The sequence below is a fragment of the Emys orbicularis genome, chromosome 9 (assembly GCF_028017835.1).
Source record: "Emys orbicularis isolate rEmyOrb1 chromosome 9, rEmyOrb1.hap1, whole genome shotgun sequence".
Lineage (NCBI taxonomy): Eukaryota > Metazoa > Chordata > Testudines > Emydidae > Emys > Emys orbicularis.
Genome location: NC_088691.1, coordinates 58,664,186 through 58,683,238, shown reverse-complemented (window position 1 = coordinate 58,683,238; position 19,053 = coordinate 58,664,186). Strand labels below are relative to the sequence as shown.

General features: G+C 43.0%; 1 protein-coding gene across 1 annotated transcript in view; it reads left to right on the top strand.

The window, feature by feature from the left end:
• The window catches only part of HS6ST1 (heparan sulfate 6-O-sulfotransferase 1), a 279,409-nt gene extending 260,604 nt beyond the window's left edge, over positions 1 to 18,805 (top strand). The window contains exon 2 of the mRNA XM_065410925.1: positions 17,587 to 18,805. Coding sequence (XP_065266997.1) covers positions 17,587 to 18,295 — 709 coding nt within the window. The 3' untranslated portion in view covers positions 18,296 to 18,805. The remainder of the gene's footprint in view (positions 1 to 17,586) is intronic.
• Positions 18,806 to 19,053: the final 248 nt, after the last annotated feature.

Genomic DNA, 19,053 nt, shown 5'->3' with positions numbered 1-19,053 from the left:
GTGCCTAGCAATCCCATTTACAGTTTTAAGAACAAATTGTGAAGCACACTTTCACCATCTCTGTAAATGTTGTGCCTCATACTGTCCTGATGTAGGATCAGATGTTGTACAGTTCATGTTCACTGATGGATCATTTATATAAGGCCTGGGAATGGTGAGGAGGGGAGTGTTCCTTCATCCTAGGAAATAGTACCTTTTAGACAGAAGTTGTCCATTTTCCTACTCCTGCCACTGCAAGGAAAAATATTTTCTTACTATTAAAGACTTGGACAGGGGCACACCATAGCTGTCTTTAAGACAGGGTATTGTTACGGCAACATAGGGATGTTTTATTGTGCTGGAGACAGATTTCTTTCCCCAACTAATCCTGGTGCCTACAGCTGCTGTCTAGCTATCACTCCCTAAAAGACAGGGAAGGAACTTCTGAACATCTGTAACAGCTACATTAAGTGGTATGGTTTATTGTAGAATTATGGATGATGATGGCTGGATTACTAAATTGTAAATCAATCAACGGCATGCTGACAATATCCTAAACCATGAAAGTGAAACAGACGCACACAGTGATTTGCTGCACCAACTGGTGACCTCTACATTCCCGTCATTTTTATTTATCATTATTTTGAGACGATTTCAACCCTACATAAAAATGAATTTTAAAAAAATTGATGTAAAGATCAAGTTTTGTTGCCATGAATAGTGACACTGTGATGTTCTGGGGTGCAATTCAGACCAGTGAGTGGTTGTGTCACCGCCTGCCTCGTAACCTAGGGTGCCTCACAAAGCTTTGGTGTCGTAGCTCACAACCTGGGCCTACCAGCATGCAGGTCACACCCTGACCCCAGCAGCCTGCCCACAGCTCCACTCTGGCTTCTACTTGCAGGATGCCTCCAACACACCCCCATTCCCGAATTTCCCCAAAACGGCATGCTCTGCACTGTCCTGCCCTCTCCTGGACAGCTCAGAGAAATAATATGGTTAGTTTGTTCCTCTAAAGCAGGGGTGGGCAAACTTTTTGGCCTGAGGGCCACATCGGGGTTGCAAAACTGTATGGAGGGTCGGGTAGGGAAGGCTGTGCCTCCCCAAACAGCCTGGCCCTCACCCCCTCCCACTTCCCACCCCCTGACGACCCCCCTCAGAACTCCCAACCCATCCAACCCCCCCTGCTCCTTGTCCCCTGACCGCCCCCTCCTGGGACCCCCACCCCAACTGCCCCCCAGGATACTGCCCCCCGGGACCCCACCCCCTTTCAACACCCCCTGCTCCCTGTCCCCTGACTGCCCCGCCCCCTATCCACACCCCCGCCCCCTGACAGGCCCCCGGGACTCCCACGCCTATCCAACCCCCCCGTTCCCAGTCCCCTGACCGCCCTCCCCAGAACCTCTGCCCCATCCAACTGCTCCCTGTCCCCTAAGTGCTCCCCTGTGACCCCTACCCCTTATCCAACACCCACACACACACACACCATGCCGCTCAGAGCGGCAGAAGCTCGCATCACCGCCGCCCAGCTGGAGCCAGCTGCACTACCCGCGCGACGGTGTTGCTGCAGGGGGACGGGACAGCAGGGGGCTAGCCTCCCCGGAAGGGAGCTCAGGGGCCAGGCAGGACGGTCCCGCGGGCTGGATGTGGCCCGCAGGCCATAGTTTGCCCACCTCTGCTCTAAAGACACAGAACACATCACAGCTTATTAACTTAACTGGGCATAAACAGACCTTCCCTTTAAACTTAGCACTGTGTTGGTTTGTGGTAAAAAGGAAATAAATGTATTAACAACAGGACATAGGTTAAGTGATGCTAAGGAAAAGGAACAAAGTTAAAAAGGGTTACACTCAAAAGTCTAAAACTTAATATAGCAAGATCCAGGCTTGTTCAAGATACTGTCTCTCACCAGTCATTTTTCTTCCCAGCCATGGCTGACTTTCCCTCAGTCAGGACCTTCACGAAAGCACCAGGTGCTGGCTTCCCTTTCTTCTTAGATGAAAGGTCTTTTCCTAAACAGGTTTTTTACGTATATTCCATTCCGGCGACTTCAGCCACCCACTCCATTGAAAGGATCACACAGCCGTCTGTTGTTTTAAACCACTGGTACCCAGGATTTTGCACACCTAATAATCAATCCAGTTCCAGTTCCAAGGTTGTAGCTGCACAGACAGGATTTAGTTCAAGCTGTACAGTTGATTCTTTTGATCTGGTGTTTAAGTGCTTTCCCGTGCAATTAATTAGAGGAACAGTATTAGACAGTGGCAGCTCAAAGTGATCTTAAAAGTAAAAGTGATTGACTAGTGGCTCTGCTTCCTTTGGGATTATCTGGTGTCCGTTTGTCGGCATCAGCTGCTCCCGAGCTGGCAAGCATTAATGAATTGAGAAGAAGGTGCTCTGATCCTCTCCCTAGGCCACACCATCATTGTGTGCAAGAAAAGTGAACAACATTGCAGGCACCTCTCCCTGCACTGATTTAGACAAGGGATCTGTCTGAGGGAAGGAGGGACCAGGTGTCTTGCTTGTTGTTAATAGGTGCCTTTAATTTGCACCATTTGGGAAGTTAGTTCAACTGTAAATTGCATTGCCGATCTGGGGTTGTTCTGTCTCACTAGCAGTCCAATGCTGCTTGCAGGTGTTGTGCAGCTGAGCTCTTTGGGTTTGGGTTCTCCTAGTAGATTGCACTGTATGTGGTCTCTGAATGGGTTGCACTGCTCATTGTGGTCTCTGTATTGAGAATACATTGGTTTTGTGTTACTCTGTCTGGCTGGGAGTTGTAGTCCATTGAGGGTGATGGATGCTTGGTGCTTTTTATTCTTATTTTTCAAAGCAGTGTCAGCATTTTGATTCTGTTTCTCGAGTTTTTTTCCAGCACTGTCACCTGGGAGAATGGGATTTGGATTTGAAGCACCTTGCATTTTTCTTCCTACTTAGAGCTCTTTCTTATATGGTGGTAACTTCCTTGATTGTCCCTGTCCCCCCGAGATTAAGAGCCCGATTCAGCTTTCACTGAAATCAATAGACAGTCTCCCATTGACTTAGAGGGGAGTTGAAACAGTCTCCAAACAACTCTAAGAAGATGCAAAAATTTGAGGCATTTGCATTGAAGCTCCTGATACAAAAACTGTATCCCTTCAAGTTCTGACAGGCAGACTGCTGAACAATTATCCTAAGTGGTAGCTCTGCATTGCCTAGTCTTCCAGCCTATCTTACTACCCCCTTTCCTCTTTCTCCCTCCCACCCAAATATTTCATCATGGTTTATCCATAACACTTCATGCAGAAACTTTTCTTACCCATTGCACTGTTGCTCTAGAAACATTCCTTGAGTGTCTCTGCCTGTGATCCATAAGTCACTCAGAGAGAAGGGCTAACTTGCAGTTCAAAGGAGAATGGAATTTCCAGTGTAGCAGCTTTGTTTGTCACTCATCTAGACAAGATACCTTTGCATATTGCATGGCTTCTGCTTCCTCTTCATTTTTGCATTATTTCAGCTTGCTGCTAATGTGCCTTCTCTGTGTCAGACTCTAGAATGTGCATCCTTCTCATAGACTCATAGGCCAGAAGGGACCATTGTGATCGTCTGTCATCTAGTCTGACCTGCTGTGTAACACAGGCCATAGAACTTCCCCAAAATAATTCCTAGAGCAGATGTTTTACAAAAACATCCAATTTTTATTTTAAAATTGCCAATGATGGAGAATCAACCACAACCCTTGGTAAATTGTTCCAATGGTTAATTACTCTCACTGTTAAAAATGTACATCTTATATCCAGTCTGAATTTGTCTAGCTTCAGCTTCCAGCCATTGGATTGTGTTATATCTTTCTCTGCTATATTGAATAGCCTGTTATTAAATATTTGTTCCCCAAATAGATGGTTACAGACTGCGATCAAGTCTCACCCCTTAACATTATTTTTGTTAAACTAAATAGACTGAACTCCTTGAATCTATCACTATAAGCTGAGTTTTCTAACCCTTTAATCATTCTCCTGGCTCTTCTCTGAACCCTCTCCAATTTTTCAACATCCTTTTTGAATTGTGGACACCAGAACTGGATGCAGTATTCCAGAAATGGTCGCACCAGTGCCAAATACAGAGACAAAATAAACTCTCTACTCCTAACTGAGATTCCCCTGTGTCACACTGGGAGCTCATGTTCAGCCAGCAGTCCTCCAAGACCCCCATATCTTTTTCAGTCACTGCTTCCCAGGATAGATTCCCCCATTGTATAAGTATGGCCTATGTTTTTTGTTCCTAGATGTGTACATTTACATTTAGTCATATTAAAACACATATTGTTTGCTTGCACACAAAGCGAACTACCTTGCTCTGTATCAGTGACCTGTCCTCTTCATTATTTACCACTCCCCCAATTTTTGTGTAATCTGCAAACTTTATCTGTGATTATTTTGTTTTATTCCAGGTCATTAAAATAATGTTAAATAGCATGGGGCCAAGAACAGATCCATGTTGGAGTCCACTCGAAACACATCTGTTCAGTGATGATTCCCCATCTACAATTACATTTTGAGACCTATCATTTAGCCAGCTTTTAATCCATTTAAAATTTCCCATGCTTATTTTATATCTTTCTAGTTTTTTAATCAAAATGTGGTGTGGTACCAAATCAAAAGCCATACAGAAGTCTTAAGTATATTAAGTCTTAAGTGATATTACTTTTATCACCCAAACTTGTAATCTCATCAAAAATATTTCAAGTTAATTTGAGAATTTTATTAATTTTATTTTCAATAAATCCACATTGATTGACATTAATTGTATTACTCTACTTTAATTCTTTATTAAATGAGTCCTGTATCAGTTGTGCCATTTTCTTGCCAGCAATCAATGTCAAACTGATAGGCCTATAATTACCCGGATCATCCCATTTATCCTCTTTAAATATTAGCACAACATTAGCTTTCTCCAATCTTCGGAACTTCCCAGTGTTCCAAGATTTCTTGAAAATCTATATTAATGGTCTGGCCAGATTCTCAGCCAACTCTTTTAAAACTCTTAGATGTAAGTTATCTGGACCTGCTGATTTAAAAGTTTCTGACTCTAGTAGCTGCTGATTATTATCCTTCTGTGATACTAATGGAATGGAAAGAGTGTTGTTATCATATGAAGAGACTACATCATCTGTAAGATACCCCACGATGCAGTGCTGATATGTAGGATCACCTATGGATGCTTGCCCATTGACTTCAGAAGCCTATACAATCTTAGAGTGACGTCTTGTGTCTTGGCTCCAGAAAGACAGCAGACCATCCTATTGTCCACTTGTTCCTTGCAGAATGTTCTTTCTAGTTTTCTGAGTATTGAATCCCCAGTAAGGATCATCTGTCCTCCCTGGATGGTAGGAACACTCTTTGTGGGCAAGCTTGCTTTTCTTACAAGTTTGGCCAAGCTGCCATCCATGCCTGTACATCTCTCCATTCCCTTGAACTAGCTGGATTTTGAGGGGTATCTTCCACAGTTTCCGCATTGAGGACCTGGTCTCATTTGGAAACTTATAGATATCAAGAATTCATCCTCTTCTCTCTGATGGCCGCAGCCTGCCCATCCTTATGTATCTTCAGCTGTGAAGAATGCCACTGTGACCTCTTCTTTCTGGTAGTTACAAACTGCCAGGCCTCCTTTCTGATTTCTCTCTCTCTCTCTGACTCCTTGGCGGACAGCTCTTTTCTTTCTTGAGTCAGAGGTATTGGTGTTTTCTGAATCAGGCAGTCTGGGAGCTTCTCTGATTCTCAGTATTGTCTCTACCTAGCCCTCCAATCCAAGAATCTTTTCTTCCAGCACAGCCACCAACTTGCACTTCATGCACAGGAAAGGAAACATGGCACATCTGTTGCAGGCATTGTTCCATCTCAGGTCATCTTAAAATCACATGTAGAGCTGAACTTATAAGGAAAGCCTCTCACACGTCCTCCAAAACTCTTGTTTCTGTTCTTCTGTTTGCAGCTCTTCTTTCTGAAATGTTCCAGTATTAAATGCAAAAGACTGTTTCGGCACACAGAGGGTTAATTTTATTTGTCCAATGTGTATTTATATGTTTAAATGTATCTAGATCTGGCTTGACAGCCCTGGAAGCTGGAGCCCTAAAGTTGTTGTTCTTTAGAACGGATATAGCATGGTTGACAGTGCAGATTTCCCTGCAGTACCCTTCCAGTGTGACTCTGTCCTGATGGAGAGGAGAAGAGAGTAGTTCAGCCCTTCTGCAGGGACTGCAGCTTGCAATGGCATTTTCTGTATATGGACACTTGCCTCCTAGGCACTAGAAATGAGATCCTCAACAGATTCCATATACAGGATGCCACTGTACAGATGGTAACTACTTTCATCCACTACCAATCCAGTGTGAATTCAAATCGCTGTCACAGAGGTTGAAAAGCTCTGTGGCTCATTACCAGTCATCCAAGCCATACAGTGCTCTTCGGGGGTTGATTTATTTTTTAAATAAGTCTAATATAGAAAAAATATATATACACAAGCCTGGTAAACCCCTGGTCATGCTGGTTTAGAACTAGCAGGGCTGTCATTTGTTTGTAAAAATGTTAATACCGTCACTTTTTATAGTGCTAAAATTGACAAAAATGAAAGCCTCTGTTTATACAGCCACTTAAGTGAAGGCAGTGAAAATATTTTTTCAGAGAATGTAAACATTTTCCCCCCTGAAATTTCCCATCTTATGATAGGGAGGGTATAATAAAAGCTGAAGAATGCAAAGAATGGAAAAAGAATTCCCACATTCCCACAATCTGTCCTATGCCCAAATAGATGAGATTCTTCTGGTGATGAAACTTTCTCTTGCAATCTGTCAACATTCAGATGTGCTATTGATCAGCTAGTTTACTATAGTCATTCAGAGATCACATCAAACTTCTTGAGACCTCCGAAATGTAATAAAAAGAATGCAGTTGGGTATTTGATTTTTAACTTGCCCTCATCTTTGGTGCCTAGCTTGAGTAGAAGACACCATTTCCTAAGTGTGTGACAGTGAAGGGTTATGATAAGCACTTGCTCAGAAACATTACGGGTAACATTAGCTTTTAGTGGGTTCTGAAGCTCCAGAGGGTTTTGAAATGCCCTCTCCCCCCCCCCCCTTTGTGTGTGTGTGCGTGCGTGCGTGCGCACTTGTCTTTTGCCAATTCTGATCACATCTGTCACTTTGACAAATGAACTTGCAATTCACTCCTAAGGTTCATAACAACTCATGTGTGTTTTTGAAATGAACTCCTTTTAGATAGATCATGCAAAAGGAACTCCTGTGCTTTCATAGCAATTGAATTCACATTTTCAAAATATTTTTGTTTTTTTTAAACCACCTATCCATGTCTATTTGGTGTAGATAAATTAATTGAATTGTACTAACTGAGTTATAAAATAGTCATACAATGCTAGGATAGTGAGAACATCAAATAGATAGATAGATAGATATTAGTATACTCTTAGCAAATCGAAACTAGAGATGTATGTAGGACAGTATATTACCTACAAGAGCTCATTAATACTCCATTGAAGTATAGGCATTGAAATCCTAGGTAAAGCTGTATTCTTACTTCATATATAGTGGAAATTACTTTTCAAGCTTCCATTCCTGATAGCTTAGGAGGAATTAATATCCAGCCATTCCTGTATTCAGGATGCTCCAACTAGAGTAATATTCTGCAGTGTTATCAGATGTTCTGCCTTTTGAAGGAGTCTCACTTTTGCCCCACAACCCTGAAGGGTGCAATGCCTCCTGGATGTCAAGACTGGCTAGATATGTTCTCCCTCCCCTCCAGTAGAAGCCCATGTTCCAGCCACCTGTTTCCGGGCTCACTCCAGCTCCTACACTGCAATTCTTCAGCCCTTATGAGTGCTGCTGAACAGGAAGGAGGAAGTGTAGAATTGGGTACCTTCAGTTTAATCTGAGAGAGAAGTAGAGACTGTTGGCCTGCAGCACCATCAGCCTCCCCAACACACACCTTTAATACTGCAGAGGGTGAGGTAAGGACAGGGCCGTACGCGGGAATTTAAATGTGACTACTTTTGGGGGGGCACATTAGAGCAGCCGCCAGGGGCTGGAGCAGGGGCTGGGGCCAGGCCTGGACCAGAAATACATATTTTTAGATTAATATTGAGGAGCCCAGTGCCCCTGCTAGTCCCCCCTTGTGCAGGCCCCTGGGTAGGGACCTATCGGGGGAGAGCACGTGAAAGACGGGAGTGAGGAGGAGGAAGAGAGAGCAAAGTGGGGACAGACACATGAGCAAAGGCAGAATTCCAGGCTTTCTTTATTATACATGTTAGATGAGCAAAAAGAGGCACAACCCAATGTTTTTTTCCTTTGCAGATCAGCTTGCAATAGGATCGCTCACTCTGAGCAGTTATGATAATGTAACAACTGTATATGCAGATACAAGGAATGTATCATGCTCAGATGCACATTTTTCCTACTGCCAGATTCAAAATTCAACATTTGATTATTCCAAGTTACTGCGACCCTCTCCCTCACTTTGGTTGGAACTGAATACTTATGGCAGTTGGCCCTCTCTAGATCTGTACAAAGTCACATGGAGGTTTCTGTTGGTTTGGTTTGTGTTGAGTTCTCGCCATAGCCATTACAGTCTTCTTTGAACCAGCCTGACCTATTTTAAACTGTGGCGAGGTGCCTGTGTGTCCTTTCTCATGCGGACATCACAGGAGGAGTCAATTTGGAGCAATTTGTGTGGGTTCATGGGTAGCTGAGACGGATGAAAAAATGCTTTTTACAAAATAATGTATTCTTTCTTTCCTTCTTTCCTTCCTTCCTTGTTTAAAAAAAAAAAAAAAACACTAAATTGTGGATGCTTTTTTGCCTCCTTCCTCGTGCTCTCAGTATCTGGTATCCTTTCTGCAATATTTGAAAGAGGAAGCCTTGTCACACACACACACACACACACACACACACACACACACACACACCTACCTACCTACCTGGCATTCCAAAGTGACTTCTCATGTTACAATGAAGTGCTGAGTCAGTAAGGGCCATGATGCATTGATCATACCTCAGACTTTGTGAAATAAACAGAAAAAAACAGCTGAAGGTGTATGCCCTTCCTTTTGTGGTTTCTGTGGTTAGCCAGAGATAAATTCTCGTTCAGCCCAGTGTTAAATATTTCTGGTTATTACAGAGTCATAGGTAACTGAAACATCTGTGGTATTAGATAACAGATTTTAATTTGTTGTAAAATAAGAAAATACAAGTCATGGATACTCACTGTAATAAGCAACTACAGTTGTTTAAAAATCCCAAACATCAGACCCAAATAATATAAGATCAATTTCTGCCCTAAAACCCAGTGCTATTGTATTTCAGCCTTTACTATCTGTTAAGATAATGCTGTTACACTTGCTGCTCTCGTTAAAGTTGAGTCAGCTCTTCCATTTTTAACTCTGTTCCTTCACTCAGTTTTTACATGTCCATAGCAATTAAAATGTGTGCCGAGTGGTGGCATCTATGCAAGGTCACAGCCCCAGGATCCAGATATACGTATACTCTGCCAACTGTACAGCCAATCCATTTTCAGGAACTACAGTGCTCAACCTGTTGCCTTCTAGAAGAGTACAAATCCAGACAAGGGACCTGATGCAACTGTCTATGCTAAATCTGTTCTGTGACTAAATAGAATCTCTGTCTCCAGGGCTGGCAGATCTGGGCCATTCACAGACTCTAAAATTCACTTTTTAAAACATTTACAAAAAATCAGCTTGTTTTTAAATTCTGTTTAACCATTACACTGGAAAAAAGTCACTGTGACAGAATCCTTTTATTGTCCCTCTGTTAGCAGGTTAATTTCTCATTGGGGCAGGTCTGGCTCATTAGACTCTGCTCTGAATGGACCAGAGGTAAGAGAAGTTTTATGGCAGGAGCAGCTATGATCTGGGATAGACAGGTCCTAGGGAAAGGAGTCTTTGGAGCAGCCAAGCCAAGGCTGGAGTTTGTGATTCTTTTTGAGTCACCCCTTTTGATGGTAAAACCCAGCTCCAGAAGGTGATTTTTCAACTCTTTACGGGTGGGAAGTTAGTTTGAAACTAGGGGGATGGATTCTACCTGCTTTATGTCACCATTTTGTATTTATAAAACTATGAAATGTCTCTAATTTTAAAAAGCATACTTGTGAACCTGATTTTACTCAGGTGATTATTCCATAATAGTCCAATTTCTTGTTATTTTGACAGGAATTTTTTTTTAATTACTATATTATGAGAGCATTATTTTCACCATTCCAGCTTCCCCAAAACTGAAATGTTCCTAAGAGCATTAGATCAGGTGCACACATAAGCACCAAATCAATGGACCAGTGTATCTGCTGGATTAGTGTACAGTATGTAATGGGATGCTAGCAAGCATCATTGAGTCAGTGACCTGTAAGCTCAGAAGAGTGGACATGACGGTACTGAGTAGGTTGCATCACAAAGAATTCTACCTTTTTTAAAATTAAGGTCCCAAGAGCGCAGGCCAACAGGCAAAAGAAATCCAGCTATGCAAAATGAATGCAGGTATCACAGCATGCATTGGCTTGATATCTAGATATTGTGGTCTACTGAAAAAATAATAAAGCTATAAGTATGTATTTGCATGAGATGAGGACAGAGTATTGGCCTTAATACTGAATTTCCTGGCTTTGGTAGATGTGTCACAATTTTTATTTAAACATAGGAGGGGTTGTTTGTTTTTGTTTGTTTGTTTTTCTTTTTGACTATGACTTTAAAAGGGCTCGAGGAGGTTATTGTGTGTGAAATGCAGGAAGTTTAAATGAACACCATATGAGAGGAAATAGACTGAGGAAAATTAGACCTATTTGCTACCAAAGGAAGTGATCATTATACATATATTAAATTACAGTCTCTACCAGAGAAAGTATGTTGTTATGTAAGAGGGCTGATTGTAGAAGAAAAATAGAAATTGAACAATGTGGAGCTGGAGAGAGCCCTAAAATAGATGGGTAGAGATTCCATTTCATGATATTAAATAAATTGTAAAGCACTCAGGAACTTTCATTGAATCAAGTGCTTTAATTGGCTAAACAGAGAGCATTCTCCAGTTAAATGCTTTCCACAACAAGAGACAGTTCCATTATGGCTCTAGGGGGAGGAGCAGAATACAACTTAAATCATTATTTTTTAAAAGTTACCTCTAGTATCACTTCATAATAAATGTATAAAGCACTTAGATATTCAACTCCATTCAACTCCATTTAAATTGCTTGCTACCTCATTCCCGGCTCAGGGATCACCAGAGAACCACCACGCAGTCCAGTAACCTCATTGCCTGAACTGCTCATTAGGAGCCATTCTGTTTTAGAGAGGCAACCTTGGCAAACGAAAAGTAATACTTACACAGTAATTCCCTTAATTGCCTCTGTGAGGTGAGAGTTTAAATGGTTGCTGTATGGAACAAGAGTTTTTCTTTCTTTTTTTATAAACAAACACTTCTTTTTGCAGGATAAACAGCAGTGCAAACAAATTTGTTCTGTAAGCTCCAAGCCCAGTCTCCTTTTCGTTTGACAGATGGGAGGCAGGCTCACATAGGCCGTTTACAGCAAGAACTGACAAACATTATGGATTGAGGAACCACCATAAAAGTCTTTTAACTAAAGTGAGGATACACACAACACACGGGCTTCGCTTACGTAGCTGCCTTCTCCCCCGCCACATGTTCCACACTGTACTAGCATTTCATTTAAACCAAGCAAAGCATTCTCAGTCTTCTAAGCCGGCAGGCTCCCTGTTCAGTTCAGTTAGTTCATCAAGAACACAGGGGGGCTGGAGCCTGTTTTGTTTTGCTTCAAGGGAGAAATTGTAGCCCTAAGGCATGTTGCCCTGACAGATTGAGGTTATACAGCTGAAGTAGACCCCTGCAGCTTCCTTTTCCTCCCCCTTCTCTGGCAGGCAAGATGAAGCACTTATGAGTGGAAGCAGCTAGGCCTGGTGTTTACCTGGCTGAGGGCCACCAAAGGAAACAAGAAGGGCTTGCAGTAGTTTTGTGGGTTTAGCACAAGACCATTTTCCTGTGAGGACTCTTGAATGTTAAGTGAGAAACAGCAGAAAAAAATAATAAAGTGCCGTTTTCAGCTAGATGGGGGAAGTGGTTAATCTCAACAGCAAAGAGGGGATTGTACTGAAGAAGGTCAACATAAATGCTTCACTGAAATAAGATTAGAAACTTCCAGCACATTTTAATGACCAGCAGTGGGAAGCAAGAGGTCTGTATCAAAGGGGGCAGGGAATAAATGTAAATAAAATGAATAGAGAGAACAAGTGCCATACACAAAAGCTATTACTCTGTCACTAAGAGTCGTGTTGGCTGGTAGATAGCAAGAGTGAGGCAGGAAAGTGTCGTTTATAAGACAAAGGTTTTCACTTCCCATTAATGGCACAAGGGGTTTCTCGACAAGATTGGCCCAAGGAATTATTTAACTCTTATTTCTGCTATAGCAGCACGTAGAGGCCCCATCCAAGATCAGGGCCCCTTTGTGCTAGGAGGCTGCACATACCCATGGTCAGAGACAGTCCTAGCCCACAAGATAAATAGACAAGATGGACAAAGGAAGCATTGTTCCCACCTTGCAGATGGCGAACTGAGGCACAGAGAGACTGACTTGCCTGAGGGCAGATAGGAAGCCTGCAGCAGAACCAAGAGTTGAACCCAGGTTTTCTGAGCTCAGTACAATGAGTTAACCTTCCTCTGGTGTAATGATGATTCTTTGTTTTCTCAAATTGCAGTTATAAAACTTGGTTGTTTTACCAAAACCATGAAAATTCAGGTTATTTTCATTTTTTTCAAACCTCTTTCCTCAGGGCTAGATAATCCAGCTTGCACACAGATCAGTGTAAGAGGTGGTGTTGAAGTTGCAATGCCCCTGGGCGGGACTGAGGCTGGATTGTAGCTCAGGACTGGGTGGAAAGGGATGGAGGGGAAGGGAGAGAGGCAACCAGGGCTCAGCCTCTTTTTGCCCTCTTTGGGGTCCTGTGCCCCCAAGGAGGTGCATAGAAGGGGAGCCCCCAAGAATAGGGACTGTGATTTTGCCTTATCTGCCTCTGACATGGGGGGGAGGGAAACGAACTACCTTACCAAATATGGCTTCCATTTTTTTTGCTGGAGCTGTTAACTCCAGGAAGGTCAGCGAAACCTGGCATGGCATCACCAAAATGAGATGGGGTTTTTTATGAGGCAGTGTTGAATAGGACTATCTGGGTTAGAAGAAGACCACAATTCTGAAGTGAGCAGTGCAGTCTTTAGGCATATTTGAATTAAGTAGCTGCATAGGGCACCCTGCTGAAAGGAAGGGGCATTCACAGGTGCATGTATGGTATGGGTTTATTTTATCTGATGATAAAAGAGAAGTTCACTAATCAAGTGTTTCTTCATAAATTTCAAACTGCTGCTGACAAGTGGCAATGCCTGTGTTTTTAATCACACGGAAGAAAAATTCTAGGCTTCGGACTTTCTTATACATTGTTGCTATGTTAATAAAAATACCTCTGCCTACTGTTGCTAAAAGATGAGGCTTGCTCTATGGCTAACTTTTCTTTGAAGTTAGGCATAACTCTAAAACTTCTGTTTGGAGAATTTGAAAATCTTGGATTAAAATGTTCACACTTGGGTGCCTAAAGTTAGGCCCCTAAATCCATCATTATTCACCTAGATCAGGGGTTCCCAAACTTGGTTCACGGCTTGTTCAGGGTAATCCCCTGGCAGGCTGCGAGACACTTTGTTTACCTGAGTGTCCACAGGCATGGCCGCTCCCAGTGGCCGTGGTTCGCCGTTCCCAGCCACAGAGCACCGCTTCCCGCAGCTCCCATTGGCAGGGAACAGCGAACCGTGGCCACTGGGAGCTGCGAGCGGCTGTACCTGAGGACGCTCAGGTAAACAAAGTGTCTCGCGACCCGCCAGGGGCTTACCCTGAACAAGCCGTGAACCAAGTTTGGGACCCCCTGACCTACATAGTGGTGACCTGCCTTTCAGAGTTGCTTGTACACCCAGCAGCTCCCATCAACTTAATGTCCTTCCATTGATTTCTTGAGAGTGGAGGATTCTCTGTGCCTCTGAAAATCAGACCACTTGTTTCAATGTTTAAATATGGATTTGGGAGCATAACTTCAGGCACACAGTCAGTTTTCAAACTGTTGTGTGTCAAAACATAGGCACCTATGTTCATATATTAATACCTAATTTCCAGAGTAGCTGAGCACCTACAACTCCCATTGAAGCCAATGGGAAATGCAGACCTTCAGCCCGTTTGCAAGGCAAGCAGCTTATTTAGGTGATATGATGTTGATGTAGGTGCCTTAATATCAGCATTCATATTTGAAAATATTGGTCTTTCCTTATAATTCTCATTGTCTCTCTGTACCCTGTGTGGCTTTTTTTCAAGCTCCCTTTGGTGGCCTCGCCGCTTCTAAGACTTTGTCCTTAGCTCAGCATAGTTTCTGAATGCATCACCAAATACCTAGTCCTGCTGCTGGTATTCCAGTCCCCAGATGTGCATCCTCCTTCCTCACCAGCAGATCAGTTTCTATCTTTTGAGGAGAAGTGGTTGCTACTTCAATCTTCTGCTGTGCTGGAAAGTGAGCCCTCCAAATCTTCCAGTATCATCGGTCTCCTGTGCCCACCATACCCACGATGCCACCCATTGCTGGAATCTTAGCGAGAGACCACACATTGTAAAATATTTGCTAATACTCCCCCTCCATTAAAATAGCTTTTGCAGTCATCCTGGGGAGAAGGGGATATTGCTTTTTAATCCTTTCACTTCTGTGCCCTACTGCAGCTTTTGCACGATACCAGGATGTAGCATAGTAATGCTGAAGTGCTGGTTTTCTCGGTTTTAATGGAACGTTGGCATTTCAAGACATTATATGGGGAATCATCTGGAATCTTAGTTTTTCTTCGTATACTAGGTACATTTTATCTCTGCAGTTAAGAAGTCGGCCAGTAGATGGTCTTGTGGTTAAGGCACTGGACAGTGGCTCAGGATATTCAGATTCAGTTCCTAGCTCTGCCATAGACTTCCTGTGTGACTTTGCCCAAGTCACTTAATCTCTCTGGGCCACACTTCTCCATATGTAAAATGGGCATACTAATACTTCCTTTTTCCCCACCCTTGCTTACTTAGGGCAGGTCTTCACTACGGGGGGGAGGGGTCGATTTAAGATACGCAAATTCAGCTACGCGAATAACGTAGCTGAATTCGACGTATCGGAGCCGACTTACCCCGCTGTGAGGACGGCGGCAAAATTGACCTCCGCGGCTCCCAGTCGACGGCGCTTACTCCCACCTCCGCTGGTGGAGTAAGAGCGTCGATTCAGGGATCGATTGTCGCGTCCCGACGAGACGCGATAATTCGATCCCCGAGAGATCGATTTTCTACCCGCCGATTCAGGCGGGTAGTGTAGACCTAGCCTTAGATTATAAGCTCTTCAGAGCAGGGACTATATCTTCCTATGTATTTGTATGGTACCTAGCACAATGAGACCCAGAACTTGATTGAAGCTTCTAAGTGCTACCATTATCCGCATAAGATACAGTTTTATAACTACTTCATGAAAAATGCCCTTTGGATTCCATGGGACTAAATTAAAAAAATAAATAAAAAGTCCACTATAGTTCACACGTCAAAAAATGTGAGCTGTGTTTAGTGTCCGGGTCTGTCACTTGAACATCTGCCATCCATTGGGGCTTTCCTGGTCTTTCCACTGTCATATTTTATCCCCATCTGTTACAGGTTTCTTAGCACTGCTTATATAAACCATAGCTGCATCCCAGTCAGGGGAGATGAATCATTGTTATGGGTTGCAATGTAAAAGGAAGAGAAAGAAACTTAAGGGAGGTTCCTTCTCCCCCTTCCTCCCCCCTCCCCCTCCCCCCCCCCCCAATGTTTCTCTATTAGACAATGCAATTATTCTGGAGCGGGGTGAGATTGAAAACCTCCCATGAATTGCAGACTTTCTTACCAGCTGAGGTCACAAAAACAGAAAGTGAAAGAGTAATTGGGGCCTGATCCAACACCCACTGAAGTTGATAGACTCTGACTCACTGTTGTGGGCTTTAGATGTGGCTCTTAGAGAATTAATAGGAAAGTGTAAAGAATGTTTTTTTTTCCCAATTAGATTTCCTGGGCAAGGTCTTTGATGCATTTTCTTTAATTTAAATTGCTCCATCTCATACAGCAATGTGCGTGACCATTAGGAAGCATAATATTGAGGGCGTTGGGAAAGTATGAGTGTGCGCTAACTTTAGCCAAGACAGAATTTTTTACTTTGCATTTTTATTTTCTCTAAAAACAGGGCAGTGCCCTCATAACCTGCTTAATGTCCGTCACATTTATATCTATCTAGCCATCCCAGTAATGCAGCAAGCCGTAGCAGCATTCCACAGACACTTGTTTAGCAAGAAAAGAATTCTGCTCCTGTCCTCACACTACATCCTTCTTGAAGGACAAGATACAAAGTATCCCGTGTCTCGTGTTATTCCAGTAAAGCTCCTTGTGCTCCTACCTGGAGATGACATCACACAGCCGGATAAGCCTGGGGCACCTCGGTGGATCTAATACCCTGCCTACTTTAGCAGCTAGAAGCCTTTCACACCAAAGGTCTGATCCAGTGCCCACTGAATTCAGTGAAAGAACTCCAGTGGGCCTTGCGGTCAGGCTCCAGTTGGAACTGGTAATTGGCTACCCTTATTATGAGAGATGAAGAACATTTGGGTAGCCACACACACCATGAACTGAGGCTGCAGTGACTCTTTGCACACCATAGGGTATCAGACGTACAGTTTAAGGTGCCATTTGCATTTTAATACACTCCACTACACTCGGAGCTTTGAAAATATATTCTATCTCTATGTATGTTGTTCTTGACTGCCTTGCCTTTGTACCCATCCCACTTGCATATCAGAATTTTTCTCATGTTTCGTTTTCATTTGTATGGATCAACAGAAATGGGAGCTAGCAGGTGCTGGGGGTAGAATCTCACTCTCTCTGCTTATCTGTTTCTACAGAGAGTTTTTTCTTCCTGATTTCCCATTTTAAAAAAAAGTGTTGCTGCTCCATTTCTCAATGCAGACTTCTGTGTTTCAGTTCAGCAGTGAGATAAACAAAGTGCTAGGTGGTCTACTCAATAGATCGGTGCGGTGATAGTGATTGGGTAGTTTATAAATAAATCAGTTATTGGCCAGTGCTACAGAGTGAGTCTTGGCTGACCCTGGAGGTGCGTGTTAGTGTGAAAGGCCAGTCAGACCCTAAAGCCAAAGTTGGTCTATGAGGCTGGTAGATCAGTTGAATCTTGATGATTTGTTCTGACATTGCAGTCTGTTGCTGGAAAGTGATATCCCCGAGAGAGAGAGAGAGAGTTCTGACTTGGTGTGACTAAAATGGAAAAGACGAGTTATGAGGAGAACATAGTCCTGGTATCACTCAGATTGCTTAGCAGTACAGATTCGAGGAAGAAAAGAATCTGTGAGAGGTAAATTAAATGAATGCTGAGACACTGACTGTTGCTGTTCTGTGCCATAAATCCCAGCTTACCACATAACAGTTTGTCACATGCTGAATATTTTTTTTCTTCTTCTTGTAGAAAATTTTACTACATCACGCTGCTGAGAGACCCTGTGTCCCGTTACCTCAGTGAATGGAGGCATGTCCAACGAGGAGCTACCTGGAAAACTTCCTTGCATATGTGTGATGGTCGGACACCAACCCCTGAAGAGCTGCCATCATGCTATGAAGGCACAGACTGGTCAGGATGCACGCTGCAGGAGTTCATGGATTGCCCGTATAACTTGGCAAACAACCGCCAAGTGAGGATGTTGGCTGACTTGAGCTTGGTGGGCTGCTACAACATGTCTTTTATCCCTGAGAACAAGCGAGCACAGATCCTGCTAGAGAGCGCAAAGAAGAACCTTAGAGACATGGCCTTTTTTGGCTTGACAGAGTTCCAGAGGAAGACTCAATACCTGTTTGAGAGAACTTTTAATCTGAAATTCATCAGGCCCTTCATGCAGTACAACAGTACAAGGGCAGGCGGAGTGGAGGTGGATAACAACACCATACGGAGGATTGAGGAGCTCAATGACTTGGACATGCAGCTCTATGACTATGCAAAGGACCTTTTCCAACAGCGCTACCAGTACAAGCGGCAGCTGGAGAGGATGGAGCAAAGGATAAAGAATCGGGAAGAGAGGCTTCTTCACCGGTCCAACGAGGCACTTCCCAAGGAAGAGACAGAAGAGCAAGGACGCTTGCCCACTGAGGACTACATGAGCCATATTATAGAGAAATGGTAGCCTAGGCAGACTTTTATACTGAATGGGATTCTAGGGTTTCCTGTTAAAAGATCATGGAAGTAAAAATACAAAATCACCCCCAACAAATCTTTTATTTAAAAGCAAGTCTGTAAAACAGAAGGTATCATTCTTCTTTAAACAATGGGTCTTTTTACTGTTTCTTACAAGACCAATGAGATTCTTAAAAAAATAAATAAATACCTAAAAAATAAAAAAGGGTCAACATTAAAACTCAGATTTAAAAATGCACAAATTCAGCCACCCACTTTTGAGGCCAAATACAATGTAATGTTTCTTATCCTCCCAAATTCAGAAACAGATGGCAGAGGTAGGATCTTTTATTAATCTGTTTTTCCCCTGAGTATAAAGACAGATATACAAACACACACATGTATATAGATAATTTTTTTAATCAAGGTTTCCCTTTGTTTCCCTTCTTTTTTGTGGGGGAGGGTAATGGGGGGGTTATTTTTGTTTTGCTAAAGTAAGGATAGTAGTGGCAAGGTTGATTGCATGCTAAGCTATTAGGGTATGATCTAGCCACAGGGGCAGCTGCTTAGACTCAAATGGCAACCACTGTCAAGAAAATGGAGCAGAATAAAAATAAAAGAAGAAAGACAGCAGAGGATGAGAAACATTAAAGCAAATTGACTGTGGCCTAGAATATATACTTAGCACAATGGTTTTGATACATTGCACTGGTGTCGCACATGTACGCCACTTTACCATAGTAACAATAGTTAGTGAATTCATGCACA